Raw genomic sequence first — 16840 nt, 5'->3', positions numbered from 1 at the left:
GACATCTATGAGCAATGTCACTGATCTTCCACAGCAGCCTTGGCAAGATCTACATTATATTGCAAGGAGTTGCTTATCACTGCAGGTATGGTGTCCATGAATTACAAGGCAGCAAGAAGACACCTCCTCAGGTGAAAGAACTGTGTAGCATTCATCTGCTTTATTTCTTCATTTGTTGTCCTCAGTGTCGATGTACTGTGTTGCTACACTGGCTGAAAAATGGGTTGAGGAAGTACAACACTGACTACTTTAAATGGTGTAGCCAACAGGTGCACATTTGCATTTCACAGTACTTTACTTTCACTGTTCACAACTCCCAAATAATACAGAGTTATATGGCCAGTGCACTATTGTTTAACTTTCGATAAGCCTCATTAATAGGTTGCAGGTGAACATCCACATACTGCTACAATAGTTTCCTGTTGGACACCTATGAGCAGTAAAAGCCTAACCACATAGTTCACATTTCTTGAAGAATAAAAAAGTACATATGGAAACAGATACTGTATTTGTTTTAACACACAGCCTAATTGTGTTACACTTATTTCACAATTAAGTTGATGCATTGTTGTTGATCTAACCAACACAGGTTTCTCGTCTGAAACTCAGCCGTGGACAGACTGTCTCGTGACCAAAAATCGCCCCCTTATACATCCTCACAATAAAAGATAATAAAACTACATATTGTTCAAAGTTAAATTTACAGGAATTACAATTAAAAGTTAACTCATTAAATTAACTGAATAGATCAAAAAATTGGTTCTTTTTAACAGTTTCTTCTACTACAAGAGTTAGGCTGAATTATTTGTTTGAATCATGAAATTAACAAATATTGTTACACAGACAATACTTTTGACAAAACTGTTAATAACTTTGGAATTAATTAAGGGCTGGCTTCGCTAACATGTTTTCGAATAGAGCCAAATAGATCCTTTAAGAATACTGTTAGTTGTTCCTCCAAATGTTTATAATTAGTACAGAAGTTACATTTGTTTATACATCAACAATAGAATTTAAGTTACGAAGAAATTACTGATTTCATCCAATAACAAAAGATACTAACTAGGAATAGTCAAAACAAGTTAGAAAATAAATTACATACATAAAACTAAGCACAAAATTAGATGTGGTGTTATAGTCTTTAAAACTGAGGGCCAACCTTTCCCTTTTACAAAAATGCCAATTATACTCTCGCATGTTTATGATAATTAGTGAAAAATGAAAAAATGAAATTTGAAGAGGCAGATGCGAAACAAGATGGGAAGTAAAATAATACCAGCTTGCTTCTTCTCAATTACCAGCCTTAGAAATGGCGTGAGTAGAAAAAGTATAATGAATGACTTGAATAGGAGGTGTCCAGTTTCAGGAGAAAGGAGTGCAACATATCTTGGCCTTGAGACCAGACTGTAAACATGTTGTAAATAAATCTGTGAATCTGAATTAATTGGAGGTTTTAGTATGTCTATGGCTAGGAAGGATTCCCATAGACTGCCCATAAATTATTCTGTATAGGAATGTACTGTGGAATGGCCATAGCTGTAATGTAATGTAGTTTTAACAGAATCACATGGTAATTTTAACATTTTTGTAATCGTATTTGTTTACTTTTGTAAGATTTACTCTGTTTTCCGAATAAGTTGTGCATAAATATATGTTAAAATACAAAATTTACCTAGTAGTTCCAAATATTAACTACACTTTCATTTCTAGAGGAGCAGAACTTTCATGGCAAGGTTGTCCAAAATCATATTCGCAGAAAGTTAATCAGATTTCTGTGGATGTGGTGAGTTGTAATGGAAATGAAGCCTCACTGGAATTCTGCCATCTGTATCAAAAAGCAAAGGTGTCTCACTTAAATACACAAGCAGCTGGTGTGAAATGTTTTAGAAATAGAGCTTCTGTATGCCAACCAGGGGAAATGAACTATAACAATTCTTGCTACTCTCTGATTGCTGTTCAGAACAGGAGTGACATTAAACAGTTTGGCTTTGAAACAGCATTAGAGTACTGCAGCGCTCAAGGAGCAACTCTGTTGGATATTTCTTCTCAGGTATTAAGCATGTTTATCGTATGATACTTGATAAAAAGTTTCATGATGAGAAGTATTGCTCATTTCATATAAATATGGGGTTCGGAACTTTAATAAGGTAGCTTTTTGTTTCCAAATGATACAAAATAGATGCGTACTTTGAAGTTTTACTGTTCTTCAAAGTAGTCACAAGTTTTGTGCGTAACCTGTTGACAGTGATGTGGAATTTGTAGGTTAAGTTTAGCAGTGCCAGTCATGTTGATGGTGTGAAATGGAGTAATCTGTTGCCCAAAGAGTCTCTGTAAAAGTTTAGCAGTGCCAGTGGTGTTGATGGTGTGAAATGGAGTAATCTGTTGCCCAAAGAGTCTCTAATCATTTTGAAGTGAAAGCAATAAAATGCTATCTTCATCTCAGGAATCAAGTCAAAATCATGAGATCTTAAGTCCGTGGAGTATGCTGGATAGTATATCATTTTCCCATCACATCTGTCAAAAAAATCAGTCACACCTTGTGTTGTATGCACCCAAGCATTCGCCTGCAAAATGATGGGTGATTTCTGCAGAAATCACTGCCACTTCATTCTGAAAGCTGGTACCAGATTGCATTCCAAAAATAAACAGTATTACAAGGCAATGACGGTCTGCCATTGGGGAATAGTATGTGATAAGATAAGATCAATACAGTCATACACCAGAATCACAATGTCTTTCATTTTCAGTTCTTGTGGTGACACTTGTGATGCCATTCATTTGATTGGTGCCTCAGGTGTGGCTCATATCATTTAGCCTGTATCTCATCCAGCATAATGATAAGGCATAAGAAGGCCTCTCTTTCATGTTCCTAACATTCCAAGTGGTTACCACCAGCTTTGTATTGCAGCCATTTCTGTCAAACCATGTAGAATGAGTTGTGAGACAGTGACACCATTTTTCACATGCCCAAATTTCCTTCAGTATGTGAAGCACTGTCATGTGCATTAGTCCCGTCTCCTGGGCTGGAATCAATCACTTTCCAATAACACAGTGATACACTCTGTCCATCCTAAGAATAAACATGATGTAAACAAATACAAACATGATGATTGGTCAGAAGCCATAGCATGCATACACTGGTGTTGTTATGCTCTTGGAAGTAGGTCCTACTAACGAATTAAGTATCTTATTACTAAGTTACATTAAATGAGTCTTTAAGATATTCTAATGTATTGCCAGCCACAAACATTTTTCTTAATCACTTTAGCAATTTAGTTTTTATTTAAAAAATGGTGTACAGTACTGTTGTGCTCTGATTGTAGCGCTGTTAATACACAGTATGAAAATGGCAAAGGCTGCTTCCTGCTACGTAGTGGCACATGGTTAAAAAATGTTGAGAAATACGTTGTTCTTAATGTTTTTCATGAATTTACATTTAAAAAAATCAGCTTGGAAGTTTTCCGAGGGGCTGTATTTACTGCAGTTGAGTTATAAACACATGTTGGATGGATAGCCGAATTGCTAGCGTAGTGGATTGATAATCTGGTACAGATCATGGATTGCTGGTATAATGAATTCTACTCTGCTTTTGTAAATGATGAAAGTCTATGTGAATGCAGCTTGCCGCTAACTTGGTGTAATGTTTTGTCCGTACAGAAGTGTATCTGTCGCCTTTATCGCTCTTTCCCTCTCACACATAAATCGGTACAATAAAGTCAGGGCTTCGTGTTTTCTAGTTAGGCTGATCCATGAAAAGACAGAGAAACAATTATGCTAATGGAGGATTCTCTCTCTCTCTCTCTCTCTCTCTCTCTCTCTCTCTCTCTGTCCTTTATCTGTGTACAGTTTAAATATATTATTTACGTGAAATCAGCCTAGTAGAATCCCTGGTGGAGCCCTTCGTCTTAATATTCAGCGGCTGGCTTGCTAGAAAAGATCTTTACATTTGTTATTATTATTAAGCGCTGCATTCAGTTGGGAAAATCGATCGTTTGAACAATTCGTTCAGTTTACGACAGATCTAAAATTTCAGATGTGGACGAAGCCTTTTTGGACGATTTCAAAAAACTCAGAGATTGCAGGCTCTCTTCGTCACAGCTGAAACTTCCCAATTAATTACAGGGCCCAGACAATCATCAACTCATTCGTCATTCACTCTAGAATAAAATGGTCACAAACCTTATTTCTGAGGAAAATTGTATATTGAATCCATTTCCGTACATGTTCCGTTTTCTGTTGGTTCCAAGTCTCATGTAATTTTCTTTTACAGGGTTTTCTTTCCCTTTATCTATCACGCTAGCGGCACAAACTTTCCTAGCTCGCTTTAGCGCGAAGAAGAGTAAAAAAAATCGTCTTTAGCAATCCGACAATCTTCCAACCGATACTTCTGAAGCTGTTCCTCTCTCTCTCTATAATAACCATGGAGCATACATTTCTGTACCTCTGTTGTTCCAAAGAATAAACGTACTAGAAAAATACCTTGGCGTCGACGAGCTGTCAGCGCATATATTACTAGAAAATCTGATCAGATACTTTTCAAACGTAAATACATGTGGATGATTTGGTTGACCATTATTAATTATTGCGTGGTAGAGGGTAATTTTCCGTGGGGAGATTACAATGCCCCTCGCAGCGAGCGAAGTTTGTGAGCTCAATTTTGATTCACCGAACACACTTCGCGAGCTATCTATTAGCGTGGATAACCCGGAAGTGATGATTGTCAGTCCTCCGACTGAAAAAGAATATTATATTTGAGACAGACGAAGAAAAGAAATGTTGAAGACAGAAGAAATGAAGAGACCGGTACCACGGCTGTATTGCTTTTACGTGCATCTAGGTGTTATATTTGCTGTGCACAACCAAGGAAGATGATCTTTCATGAACTGATGTCAGGGTCTACCCATTCGGGAACTTTCTTAAGCAGGGAAACCTTGGAAAACCTCTTAAGCCTAGACCCCCAGCCTACGGTACATAGAAGATAGGAAAGCCTATAGAAGAAAAAAAAATATAATTTTGAAATAGATCTCTAAAGGAAAGACAGGGATCAATTTGTATCACGATTTGGAGAAGAGTGGTTTGTGCCTCTAGCAAAAAAAAAACGTTTTACAATAAATAACGTGAATTCTCGTTTTACAATCTTGCTCCTGGTACAATATCTTGCGGTGCTAAACTCCCCCGGGTCTTGCATGTCCCCGACGTCCACATTTGTAGTCGGTCTTCTACGCGGCCCCCTCTGTAGTTGATCTTCTACGCGGTCCACAATGGGAAGAGTAGAAGGAACAGGGATACTCGAATTCACATGCAACATTCATTCCAACAGAATTAGCAATGACCAAAAGGAAAACTCTTCCTGTAAGAGAACTGATTAGGTTGCACCGTCCAAGATTCTCCTTTTTGAAAGCAAAATCCTTATGGCTTCATGGATCCTTTTTGTTACAACGTACTTCAAGGAATTCAACCATTAACTAATGATGTTGCCAAAAGCATCATCCGATTTACTCCCTTTTGAATACTCCTTTTGACTTTGCCTCCCCACTTGTGCTTATAAGTCCAAAAGTTCTAACACATTTTCTATCACTGATTTGTTCTTCGTAATTTAAAGGATTCATGTAACTTACTATAGATTTTGGATTCAAATCATCGAATAATGGAAAGTGTAGTTCATTTTATACCAAGACATCATCCATATTTCCTTGATAAGTCATATAATTTAGCTATACTCAAAACTTTTTATTCTAAATACATATATTTCTTCGCTTGAGTGCTGAAATGTAAAAGTTATTAGCATTGAGGAATGCGGATTCGCTTCTTTCAATTACTCTCTGATTCATACGGTGTTCATCCATGCTCATATATGGAAATGGATTTTTCACACAAAATTCCCAAACGAACACGAACCATTAAATTACTACTGAATCTATGAATATTACTTTCTTTAATCATTCATTAATAAATTAAAAACTCTTAACTTCTAATTATAACACCTATTCCTTTTAGAGTTCAACATGAATCAGTTTATCCTCGCGTTTGGTGCGAGTCTCTTACAAAGCATATCTGTATCATCTATATCGATTTTAATTCTCGCGCCGACGTCAACTGTTTTGCGCAGGAAATTATCTTTGCGGCATTAACCGTCACTCACGATTCACTACCACAACAGATCCCTTCACACGTTTACACATGTAAGCGTTCACATGAGATTATATATGAATATTCACTCGGAACCTCTTTTGATTATTCCGCCGCGTCATTTGCGGGAAACATTTCATTCTTCTTGAAGGTCAGTTAGATCCTTAATCATTCTTGATGACATTAGCAATGCTAAAGTTCTAAGTTTACCCAAACCACAGGTGAAGCCTATCTCCACTATCTTCTTTACAACACTCGATAATAATGGTTAGTCACTATTTCTATACTCTATGTCACTGATTAACTATTTCAATTTAAAGGTTTCTATCACTACACACACAGTTTATTGTTATGTTTTTTACGAGCGTTCATTTTGCTTTTGGCACGACCAACAATGGGGAGCAGTATGGGCTTGTAGAGGGTTTGATCAAACCCCATTTCAACATGCGATCTATTTCTTTTTGAACTTGAGCCTTTAACCTCCAGGGAACAGGATAGAAAGTTCTACAATACGTTTCGTGTGGCTTAACGTAGAGATGGCATATGTATCCCTTAATAACTCCTGGCCTTTCGTCAAACACATTTTCATACACTAATAATAATTCTTTGAGCTGCTTCTTCTGCTCTTCAATAATGCAGTCGGATTCATTTAACTTCTCATACACTAATTGACCGAAGTCTCCTTTGACTTGGAACTCATTATTTACGTGCTGTTTAGAATTTTGTGCAGTCCTGATTACTTGCACACTGATCCCACTATTATATTTTCTGGTAAGGCTTTCCTTTTTCAACAAGTCCAACTCAATTTCTTGTTTATTTACATTTAACCAAATTTTTCCTGTTTTAAAATCTATTCTGCATCCGTATTGACGTAGGCTGTCGACTCCTATAATGCAGTCTACCACCAAATTTTTTACAACAAGGAATGTGCTTAATATTGCTACATTTCCGACTTCTACACTAAGTAGTGACTGCACTTTTACATTAGCCGATCTAGCCCCAACGGCACCTATTATTCTGCAATTTTGAACTGGAAAAATTGGTACTCGTCTTATATTTCTGATCTTGTTGAATAGAGCCTCCGAAATAACATTCGTGGTTGCAGCTGTGTCCAAAACCGCCACTATAGGTACAGTCTCCAAAATGACTTGCACTTCGGCTACTGCCACCTGTTCCTTATCCTCATCTTGGAGTTCTAAGTCCTCGGTCAATTCATCTGCCAGTAATCGTCCATCATTATACGTTAGCATGGGTACACATATCCTGTTGCCCCTCAACCAATTGTTGACCGCTCCTCCGGGGCACGAGTGGGTCCTTACAAGTTTGTTGGATTTTGATTCGCCTGGTGGTTGACATTGTCCGTCACTTCGGTAATTACCGGTTGATTCGTAGATGTCCGTCCCCACTGATGTTGGTTATTTGAATCTATTCCCCCCGGTTGATTCCACTTTCTATTACTGTTATTGTTCCAGGCTTGCGGTCTGAAATTCCTTTCGTTCCCCCATATGGGATTGTATCGTTTTCCATTCCTGTTGTTCCTTGGATAGCCCCTCGCAAGACTATTGCCGGTATTATTATTGAGATTTTGAGGGGTTTCTCCACTATTTATCAATCTCTGTGCGTTCCCTTGCCTACCATTTGGCGGAGGTTCTATCTCCCTATATTGGAATCTGTTGTTACGGGCTTTCTGGTTGCTCTCTTCTATAATGTCTATATGATCTAACGTCGTGAGGAACGACTCCAAGTCTTTATCGTTCCCGTAAATTAATTGATTCCGGATGTTAGTTGGTAATCTTGCCTTAAGTATGTTTATTATGTCTGGCAAAGGCATAGGTCTGTCCCAATGTCTAGTTTTGTTTATATATTTTTCAAAATACTTCCTAAGGCTTCCTTTTGAAAAAGAGAAAGGCTCTGGGTAGAGCACCTCCTGCCTTAGGTGTTCCTGTACCCCTTCTGACCAGAATTTTGCTAAAAACGCTTTCTCAAAATTGTCATATGTCGAGCAAACAGAATTCATGTCCGAGGCCCAGATCGCCCCTGAACCTTGTATATACCGTCACGAAACTGATTTTCTGCCACTCCGACCAATTTCTGGGTAGCACTCCTCTAAAACTTCGGATAAAAACGATCGGATGGACTCCCCTTTTTTCAGTGTTAAAAATCTGGAATTGCCAATGCTTTATCATTTTTTCTTCGGCATGGCAAAGGCTTTCGTAATCTCCGTCAGATAAAACTTCACGCAAACAACTAGCTCGTGGCAATTTAATATTCGAGTTACTCACACAAGTCGGTATCGTGTGCGAATGTGCAGTAACTGGCTCTACAGACGCTGCCAACTTCTGCTGCTGGCCGGTATTCATTTGTTCTGAGCCTTGTTGTGAAACGCGTATTGACTCTTCTATCGTTTGTTTCCAATGCTCGAAATCAGCACCTGACTGCTGTCGCACTTCCTCAAGTCCTTTCGCAAACAAATTCTCTTCCTGTTTGCCGCATAGACTCTGGAATGCTGCTTTAACATTTTGCTCAACGTTTTCACACATTAGCCTTTTGTTTTCTAATGTGATTTCGGATAATTTACCTGTTAATACATTAATTTGGTGGTCTATAACGTCTTGACGTTCGGTCAGATGTTCAACACTTTCCTTTAGGTTCGTCTGCATACGTGCCAATTCAGGAAGTTGCGCAATTGCACATGACATGGCATCTTGCTTTTGTACTAATTGCGGAACCATTTCCACCTGTTCCCGTACGGTATCTATCTTAATAGCCACATACTCCTTCATTTCTACATGTACGCGTTGAGTAGATTCCTCACATTGAGCTTTAACCAATTCTATTTGTGCAGTTAATTTTCGTTCCGTCTCTTCGGCCTGATCTTTAAGTTCCTTTGTCTTCGCCTCTATCCGCTGCTCTAATTCGGAAAAACTGTCATGTAACTGCTGCTTAATCTCAGCTTTCAGATTTTCCTGCCCCTCAGTAACTGAGGCTAATTTCGCATTCAAATCATTTTGCCCCTCGGTAACTGAGGCTAACTTCGCATTAATGTCGGTTTTCATATTATTCATGCTCTTGGTTATCATCTGCATCTGTCTCATGATAATTACTAATGGATCTAATCCATGTTGCATACTTGCTGTTACATCTCCAGCCGTGTCTACCGGGCGTTCTATTGCACTATCTGTAGCGATCGGTTCTACAACACTTCTTACTACATCACTATTATCCGTGCTCACAGCTGAAGGCTGTTGCGTGTTGCTCTGCTCTGCTTGACTCATCTTAAACATTGCTTTAGTTAAAACCATATAAATGTTCTACAGTCAATATGTATATATCTCCCTTCACACAAGAATACTTCTGTGGCTACTTTCTTATAGTACTTATACAGGTAAATGCAACTAGGGCAGGTCAATCAAACTACGTCTAGCATGAACACAATTAGTAAATGTTCAAATCTACGTCTACTTCCTCAATACTAGGAAGCTTTAATAAAAAATTATAGATCTGGCCTTTTTTCTGCGCCCAGCGTGCTGCTTTTATTTGTAGATCCACTTCATTTGCCTGCGAGTATTTCTTCTCTTTTCCAAGTTAAGTTGTCTCGTCGTAGTTCACATGAAACAGAGAACAAAATTATTTTAACAACGTCCAAAAACGTGTCCTGTCACGGATTGGCCATTATAATGAATTCTACTCTGCTTTTGTAAATGATGAAAGTCTATGTGAATGCAGCTTGCCACTAACTTGGTGTAATGTTTTGTCTGTACAGAAGTGTATCTGTCGCCTTTATCGCTCTTTCCCTCTCACACATAAATCGGTACAATAAAGTCAGGGCTTCGTGTTTTCTAGTTAGGCTGATCCGTGAAAAGACAGAGAAACAATTATGCTAATGGAGGATTCTCTCACTCTCTCTCTCTCTCTCTCTCTCTCTCTCTCTCTCTCTCTCTCTCTCTCTCTCTCTGTCCTTTATCTGTGTACAGTTTAAATATATTATTTACGTGAAATCAGCCTAGTAGAATCTCTGGTGGAGCCCTTCGTCTTAATATTCAGCGGCTGGCTTGCTAGAAAAGATCTTTACATTTGTTATTATTATTAAGCGCTGCATTCAGTTGGGAAAATCGATCGTTTGAACAATTCGTTCAGTTTACGACAGATCTAAAATTTCAGATGTGGACGAAGCCTTTTTGGACGATTTCAAAAAACTCAGAGATTGCAGGCTCTCTTCGTCACAGCTGAAACTTCCCAATTAATTACAGGGCCCAGACAATCATCAATGGTTCAGACAGACAACTCATTCGTCATTCACTCTAGAATAAAATGGTCACAAACGTTATTTCTGAGGAAAATTGTATATTGAATCCATTTCCGTACATGTTCCGTTTTCTGTTGGTTCCAAGTCTCATGTAATTTTCTTTTACAGGGTTTTCTTTCTCTTTATCTATCACGCTAGCGGCACAAACTTTCCTAGCTCGCTTTAGCGCGAAGAAGAGTAAAAAAAAATCTCCTTTAGCAATCCGACAATCTTCCAACCGATACTTCCGAAGCTGTTCCTCTCTCTCTCTATAATAACCATGGAGCATACATTTCTGTACCTCTGTTGTTCCAAAGAATAAACGTACTAGAAAAATACCTTGGCGTCGACGAGCTGTCAGCGCATATATTACTAGAAAATCTGATCAGATACTTTTCAAACGTAAATACATGTGGATGATTTGGTTGACCATTATTAATTATTGCGTGGTAGAGGGTAATTTTCCGTGGGGAGATTACACTGGTTCAAATCTCATCTTTTTTTTTTTCATTCAATTTGAAATACATACATCTCGTAATTGTAAAATTCATGATCATTTTTATGAATAATGCACATCTTCTTGTTTCTAATCATATATTGCTTCAAAATTCTTGTTTTCATTTCAAATATAAATTCTTAACTATCAATATTTTATGACAGATTGTCAATAAAGGTTGCTTAAATTAAGAAAATATAAAAAAACAAAATAAACCAAATGATTTGGACTGTGTTCACTGTTTTATACCACAGATGTAGTCTCACATGAACCAGACTGATAAGTGATGTAGAAAAATGCAAAACAATGATTTTTACAGCATTGAGCTCACAGTACAAATCCTGTATTTTTACATTTGCCACTGCTGCACCACTACAATATGAACCCAACAGAACTGATTTGCAGTCAAGTTAAGCAATATGGCACTAGAAATAACAAGAATGTAAAAGGTGCCAGATGTACTGGAACTAACACATGCAGCATTTTGACATGTCACTGCCAAATGCTGGCAGGATGTACAATGGCTTGTCATAAAAGAAGAGGAGAAAATGCAGCACCTGGGTGGCTTCATGGATTCTGTTGTTGATTGAGTTGTTATCAATGTAGCAGATGATAGTTCCATAACTGAAATGTATTTCTCATATTCAGATAAGGAAGGAGCTAAGAGATTATCAGTTGACTGACTATGATTAATACCTTCAATAGCTTCAGTAATCAACAATGTGGTGAAATGCCTGCAATATGCTTTTACTTCACACATAGCTCACTCAGAAAAGTTACCCTGTATTTAAGCTAGGTATTTTCATCACTCTTGTTTGTAATTAGAATACTATGATAGATGGGAATGAGAGCATTTTATGGTTTCCATCTAGTCACCTAAGAAGTGTGCGGTAGTGCTGGAGTTTTGCTGAATATTATTTCAGTCTTTTTAAAAACTAAATGACATTTGAAACTATATTGTTCCTCTGCTCATCTCTTTTTATGTCTGAAGTGCAACTGCTCTTATCATTGCAGGTTAGTTGGACCAGCAGGCTGGCCAATGCTGTCAGTTAAATGTGCAAGTAAAGTTGTTGTCCTGCATTATCACTCAGTCTGTGTGCATATAACACATCATAAAACGTATCCTTATGATTGTACTTCACTGTACTGGCTACAGCTTGGCTTCCATTCCATGTGAAATGAAATTCAATGAGATTCAAGCAAACGTGGAAGAATACATGGTGTAATGTTTACATCAGGTTTATTCTTATGATGAACGCAGTATAGGAGACCATTATTACTCATTGACACAGGGATAACTTGGTTGATGAATGTCTGCCACATTTTAGCATCCCTCATTTTATGCACCTTGGCATAGTTCTAATGCAAAACAGATTTCCTGCAAGTCTCCTGAAGACTTTAATAGTGCTGTCATGCTTTACATCTTCAGGTGTATTAAATTTTCATTCAGTTCTGTTGCTGTTGTTTTTAAAACGTTGTGCACTACACAACATTCCGTTCTGCTTGTATAGTTGAATTCACAAACAATGGTAGTTCTTGCTTGTTCATCATTTCCGTTCGAAATTTGGTCAGGCATTTTGGCGTCTTCCACTTTGCCCTGTGAAGGGTAAGCCACTTCAGATTGTTGAGCACAGTCGGGTATTTGTCCACACTCAAGTGCTGCAGATTCCAAGCACCAGTTGTGGTACATGCATACACATGCTTTGTGATTGAAGAAATCATGTATTTTACAAATTATGTCTCTCAAACAATCGAAAACCCAGAATGGAATAACAACAAAGTAATGAAGAGTATAGTTGCTACTCACCATATAGTGGAGATGCTGGAATGCAACACACACACACACACACACACACACACACACACACACACACACACACGTGACCACAGTCTCTTCTCTGGCTGCCAGGGCCAGACTGCGAGCAGCAGTGCATAATGGGGAAAGCAATCTGAGTGATGGGGGTGGGGAGGGGCAGGGCACACTACAGGAATGAGGTGAGAGAGGGTGGGGCAGCTAGGTGCAGTCGGGAAGTTAGACTGAGGGCAGTTTGATGGAGGGCAAGGGGAGGCAGGGGGCAGCGGAAAAAGGATAGAAGCAAAAAAGGCAGTGGGTACATTGATGGAATAGAGGGCTATGTAGTGCTGGAATGGAAACACAGTTCAGAAAAGCTGGTGTTGGTGGGAAGGATCCAGATGGCACAGGCTGTGAAGCAGTCATTGAAATGAAAAACGTTGTGTTGGGCAGCATTCTCGGCAACTGAGTCATCCAGCTGTTTCTTGGCCATAATTGGTCACTGGCCATTCATGTGGACTGACAACTTATTGGTTGTCACGACCACGTAGAACACAGCACATTGGTTGCAGATTAGCTTGTAGATTCACAGGTAGTCCTGACTTTGATGGGATAGTTGGTGCTTGTGACTGATATGGAGTAGATGGTGGTGGGAGGATATATGGGACAGGTCATGCATCTACATCTATTACAGGGATATGAACCATGAGGCTAGGGGTTGGGAGCAGGATAGGGATGGACAAGAATATTGTGTAGGTTTGGTGGGTGGTGGAATACCGCTGTCAGAGGGGTGCCATCAGTCTAGCCTCCTTACTGCACCTAGCTGCCTTACCCTTTTCCCACTTCATCTCTGTGCACTCCCACAAGCAGCATTTCACAGTCCCCCACCACTTCCCTGCTACCCCTCCCCTCCCCACCCCCAGCTTCCTCCTTACCCCCACCACCATGGTTGCTTCTCCCATCATGTGCTGCTGCTCACAGTCTGACTTTGGCAACCAGAGACTGTAGTCATGTGTGTGTCTGTCTCTCTCTCTCTCTCTCTCTGTGTGTGTGTGTGTGTGTGTGTGTGTGTGTGTGTGTGTGTGTGTGTGTGTTTTGTCTAACTCTGGTGAAAGCCTGTTTGGCTGAAAGCTTTACTTGACCATCTTTTCGTTGTGCCTATCTGCAACTCAGCATGTCCATACATTGTGAGTAGCAACTATCCTTTTCACAAAATTATGTCTCTCATAAAAAAAATAGGTGTGCAGGTAAGCTACTACAAACAGCATAGTGAACACATTATTGTGGCCAAGATAGACACGAAGCCTATGCCTACCACAGTAGTACAAGTTTATATGCCAACTAGCTTCACAGATGTCAAAGAGATTGCTGAAATGTATGATGAGATAAAAGAAATTATTCAGATAGTGAAGGGAGACGAAAATTTAATAGTCATAGGTGACTGGAATCCGATAGTAGGAAAAGGAAGAGTAGGAAATGTAGTAGGTGAATATGGAATGGGAGTAAGAAATGAAAGAGGAAGCCGACTGGTAGAAATTTGCACAGAGCATAACTTACTCATAGCTAACACTTGGTTCAAGAATCGTAAAAGAAGGTTGTATACATGGAAGAGGCCTGGAGATACTCGAAGGTTTCAGATAAATTATATAATGGTAAGACAGAGATTTAGGAACCATGTTTTAAATTGCAAGACATTTCCAGGGGCAGATGCGGACTCTGACCACAATCTATTGGTTATGATTGTAGATTAAAACTGAAGAAACTGCAAAAGGGTGGGAATTTAAGGGAATGGGATCTTTATAAACTTACAGAACCAGAGGTTGTATAGAGTTTCAGGGAAAGCATTAGGGAACAACTAACAGGAATGGGGGAAAGAAATACAGTAGAAGAAGAATGGGTAGCTTTTAAGGATGAAATAGTGAAGGCAGCAGAGGATCAAGTAGGTAAAAAGACGAGTTCTAGTAGAAATCCTTGGGTAACAGAAGATATATTGAATTTAATTGATGAAAAGAGAAAATACAAAAATGCAGTAAATGAAGTAGGCAAAAAGGAATACAAACGTCTCAAAAATGAGATCGACAGGAAGTGCAAAATGGGTAAGCAGGGATGGCTAGAGGACAAGTGTAAGGATGTAGAGGTTTATATCACTAGGGGTAAGATAGATACTGCCTACAGGAAAATTAAAGAGACTTTTGGAGAAAAGAGAACCACTTGTATGAATATCAAGAGCTTGGATGGAAACCAAATTCTAAGTAAAGAAGAGAAAGCGGAAAAGTGGAAGGGGTATATAGAGGATCTGTACAAGGGTGATGTACTTGAGGACAATATTATGGAAATTGAAGAGGACATAGATGAAGATGAAATGGGAGATATGATAGTGCGTGAAGAGTTTGACAGTGCACTGAAAGACCTAAGTTGAAACAAGGCCCCAGGAGTAGACAACATTCCATTAGAACTACCTTGGGTAAGATCAGTTTGGGTTCTGTAGAAATGTTGGAACACATGAGGCAAATCTGACCCTACGACTCATCTTAGAAAATAGATTAAGGAAAGGAAACTTGCATTTCTAGCATTTGTAGACTTAGGGAAAGCTTTTGACAATGTTGACTGGAATACTCTCTTTCAAATTCTGACAGTGGCAGGAGTAAAATACAGGGAGTGAAAGGCTATTTACATTTTGTACAGAAACCAGATGGCAGTTATATGAGTTGAGGGACATGAAAGGGAAGCAGTGGTTGGGAAGGGAGTGAGACAGGGTTGTAGCCTATCCCCGATGTTATTCAATCTGTATATTGAGCAAGCCATAAAGGAAACAAAAGAAAAATTCAGATTAGTAATTAAAATCCATGGAGAAGAAATAAAAACTTTGAGGTTCTCCGATGACATCGTAATTCTGTCAGAGACAGCAAAGGACCTTGAAGAGCAGCTGAACGGAATGGACAGTGTCTTGAAAGGAGGATATAAGATGAACATGAACAAAAGCAAAATGAGGATAATGGAATGTAGTTGAATTAAATTGGGTGATGCTGAGGGTAGATTAGGAAATGAGATGCTTAAAGTAGTAAATGAGTTTTGCTATTTGGGGAGCAAAATAACTGATGATGGTCATAGTAGAGAGGATATAAAATGTAAACTGGCAATGGCAAGGAAAGCGTTTCTGAAGAATAGAAATTTGTTAACATCGAGTATAGATTTAAGTGTCAGCAAGTCGTTTCTGAACATATTTGCATGGAGTGTGGCCATGTATGGAAGTGAAACGTCGACGATAAATAGCTTGGACAAGAAGAGAGTAGAAGCTTTTGAAATGTGATGCTACAGAAGAATGCTGAAGATTAGATGGACAGATTACATAACTAATGAGGAGGTATTGAATTGAATTGGGGAGAAGAGAAATTTGTGGCACAACTTGACTAGAAGAAGGGATTGTTTGGTAGGACATATTCTGAGGCATCAAGGAATCACCAATTTAGTATTGGAGGGCAGCGTGGAGGGTAAAAATCATAGAGGGAGACCAAGAGATGTATACACAAAGCAGATTCAGAAGGATGTAGGTTGCGGTAGGTACTGGGAGATGAAGAAGCTTGCACGGGATAGAGTAGCATGGAGAGCTGCATCAAACCAGTCTCTGGACTGAAGACCACAACAATGTTTCTCATTTGCTTATGTAGAATTTGTCACTTACCACCATTGTCAATGATGATAACTCACAAAAATGGAACAAAAATTCACTAAATAATTAATTATGATCATATTTATTGCTCGCATTGGCTATGAAATTTGCAATAGAGTTGTCAGAATACTAGTACATGCTTATTAGCTGTAGGAGAATGTCTAAAGTAGATGTACAGAACAAGCCTAAACAAGTCCACTATCTTCACGATTCCAACTATAGTTCTGCATGGATGTGATATGGGAAGGGAGAGTCAACTTGTGTTGAGGCAAGGGGGATGTATGTGACTAATGTGTAGTACAAACAACGTTATTTGATTTCATTGAATTGAGTCTATATGGCAATGTGGTTACTATTTAAGTTTCAGCCCTCACATGTGGAAGAGTGTCAGTTCACATTGGGAAAAATACAGTTACCAATAAGTGATATTTTTACTATTATTATTGCTATCTTCATTATCATCATCAT

General features: G+C 38.8%; 1 protein-coding gene across 3 annotated transcripts in view; it reads left to right on the top strand.

Annotated features, from left to right (window-relative positions):
• LOC124615258 (serine protease svh-1-like) overlaps positions 1–16840 on the top strand; it is a 451576-nt gene that overhangs the window by 153521 nt on the left and 281215 nt on the right. For all 3 annotated transcript variants that reach the window (XM_047143026.1, XM_047143011.1, XM_047143016.1), the window contains one exon: positions 1711–2050. In XM_047143026.1, the coding sequence (XP_046998982.1) occupies positions 1711–2050 (340 nt within the window). The remainder of the gene's footprint in view (positions 1–1710; positions 2051–16840) is intronic.

The sequence above is a fragment of the Schistocerca americana genome, chromosome 1, assembly GCF_021461395.2.
Source record: "Schistocerca americana isolate TAMUIC-IGC-003095 chromosome 1, iqSchAmer2.1, whole genome shotgun sequence".
Taxonomy (NCBI): domain Eukaryota; kingdom Metazoa; phylum Arthropoda; class Insecta; order Orthoptera; family Acrididae; genus Schistocerca; species Schistocerca americana.
The sequence above is the reverse complement of the archived record's forward strand: the minus strand, read 5'-3'. Positions and strand labels throughout refer to the sequence as shown.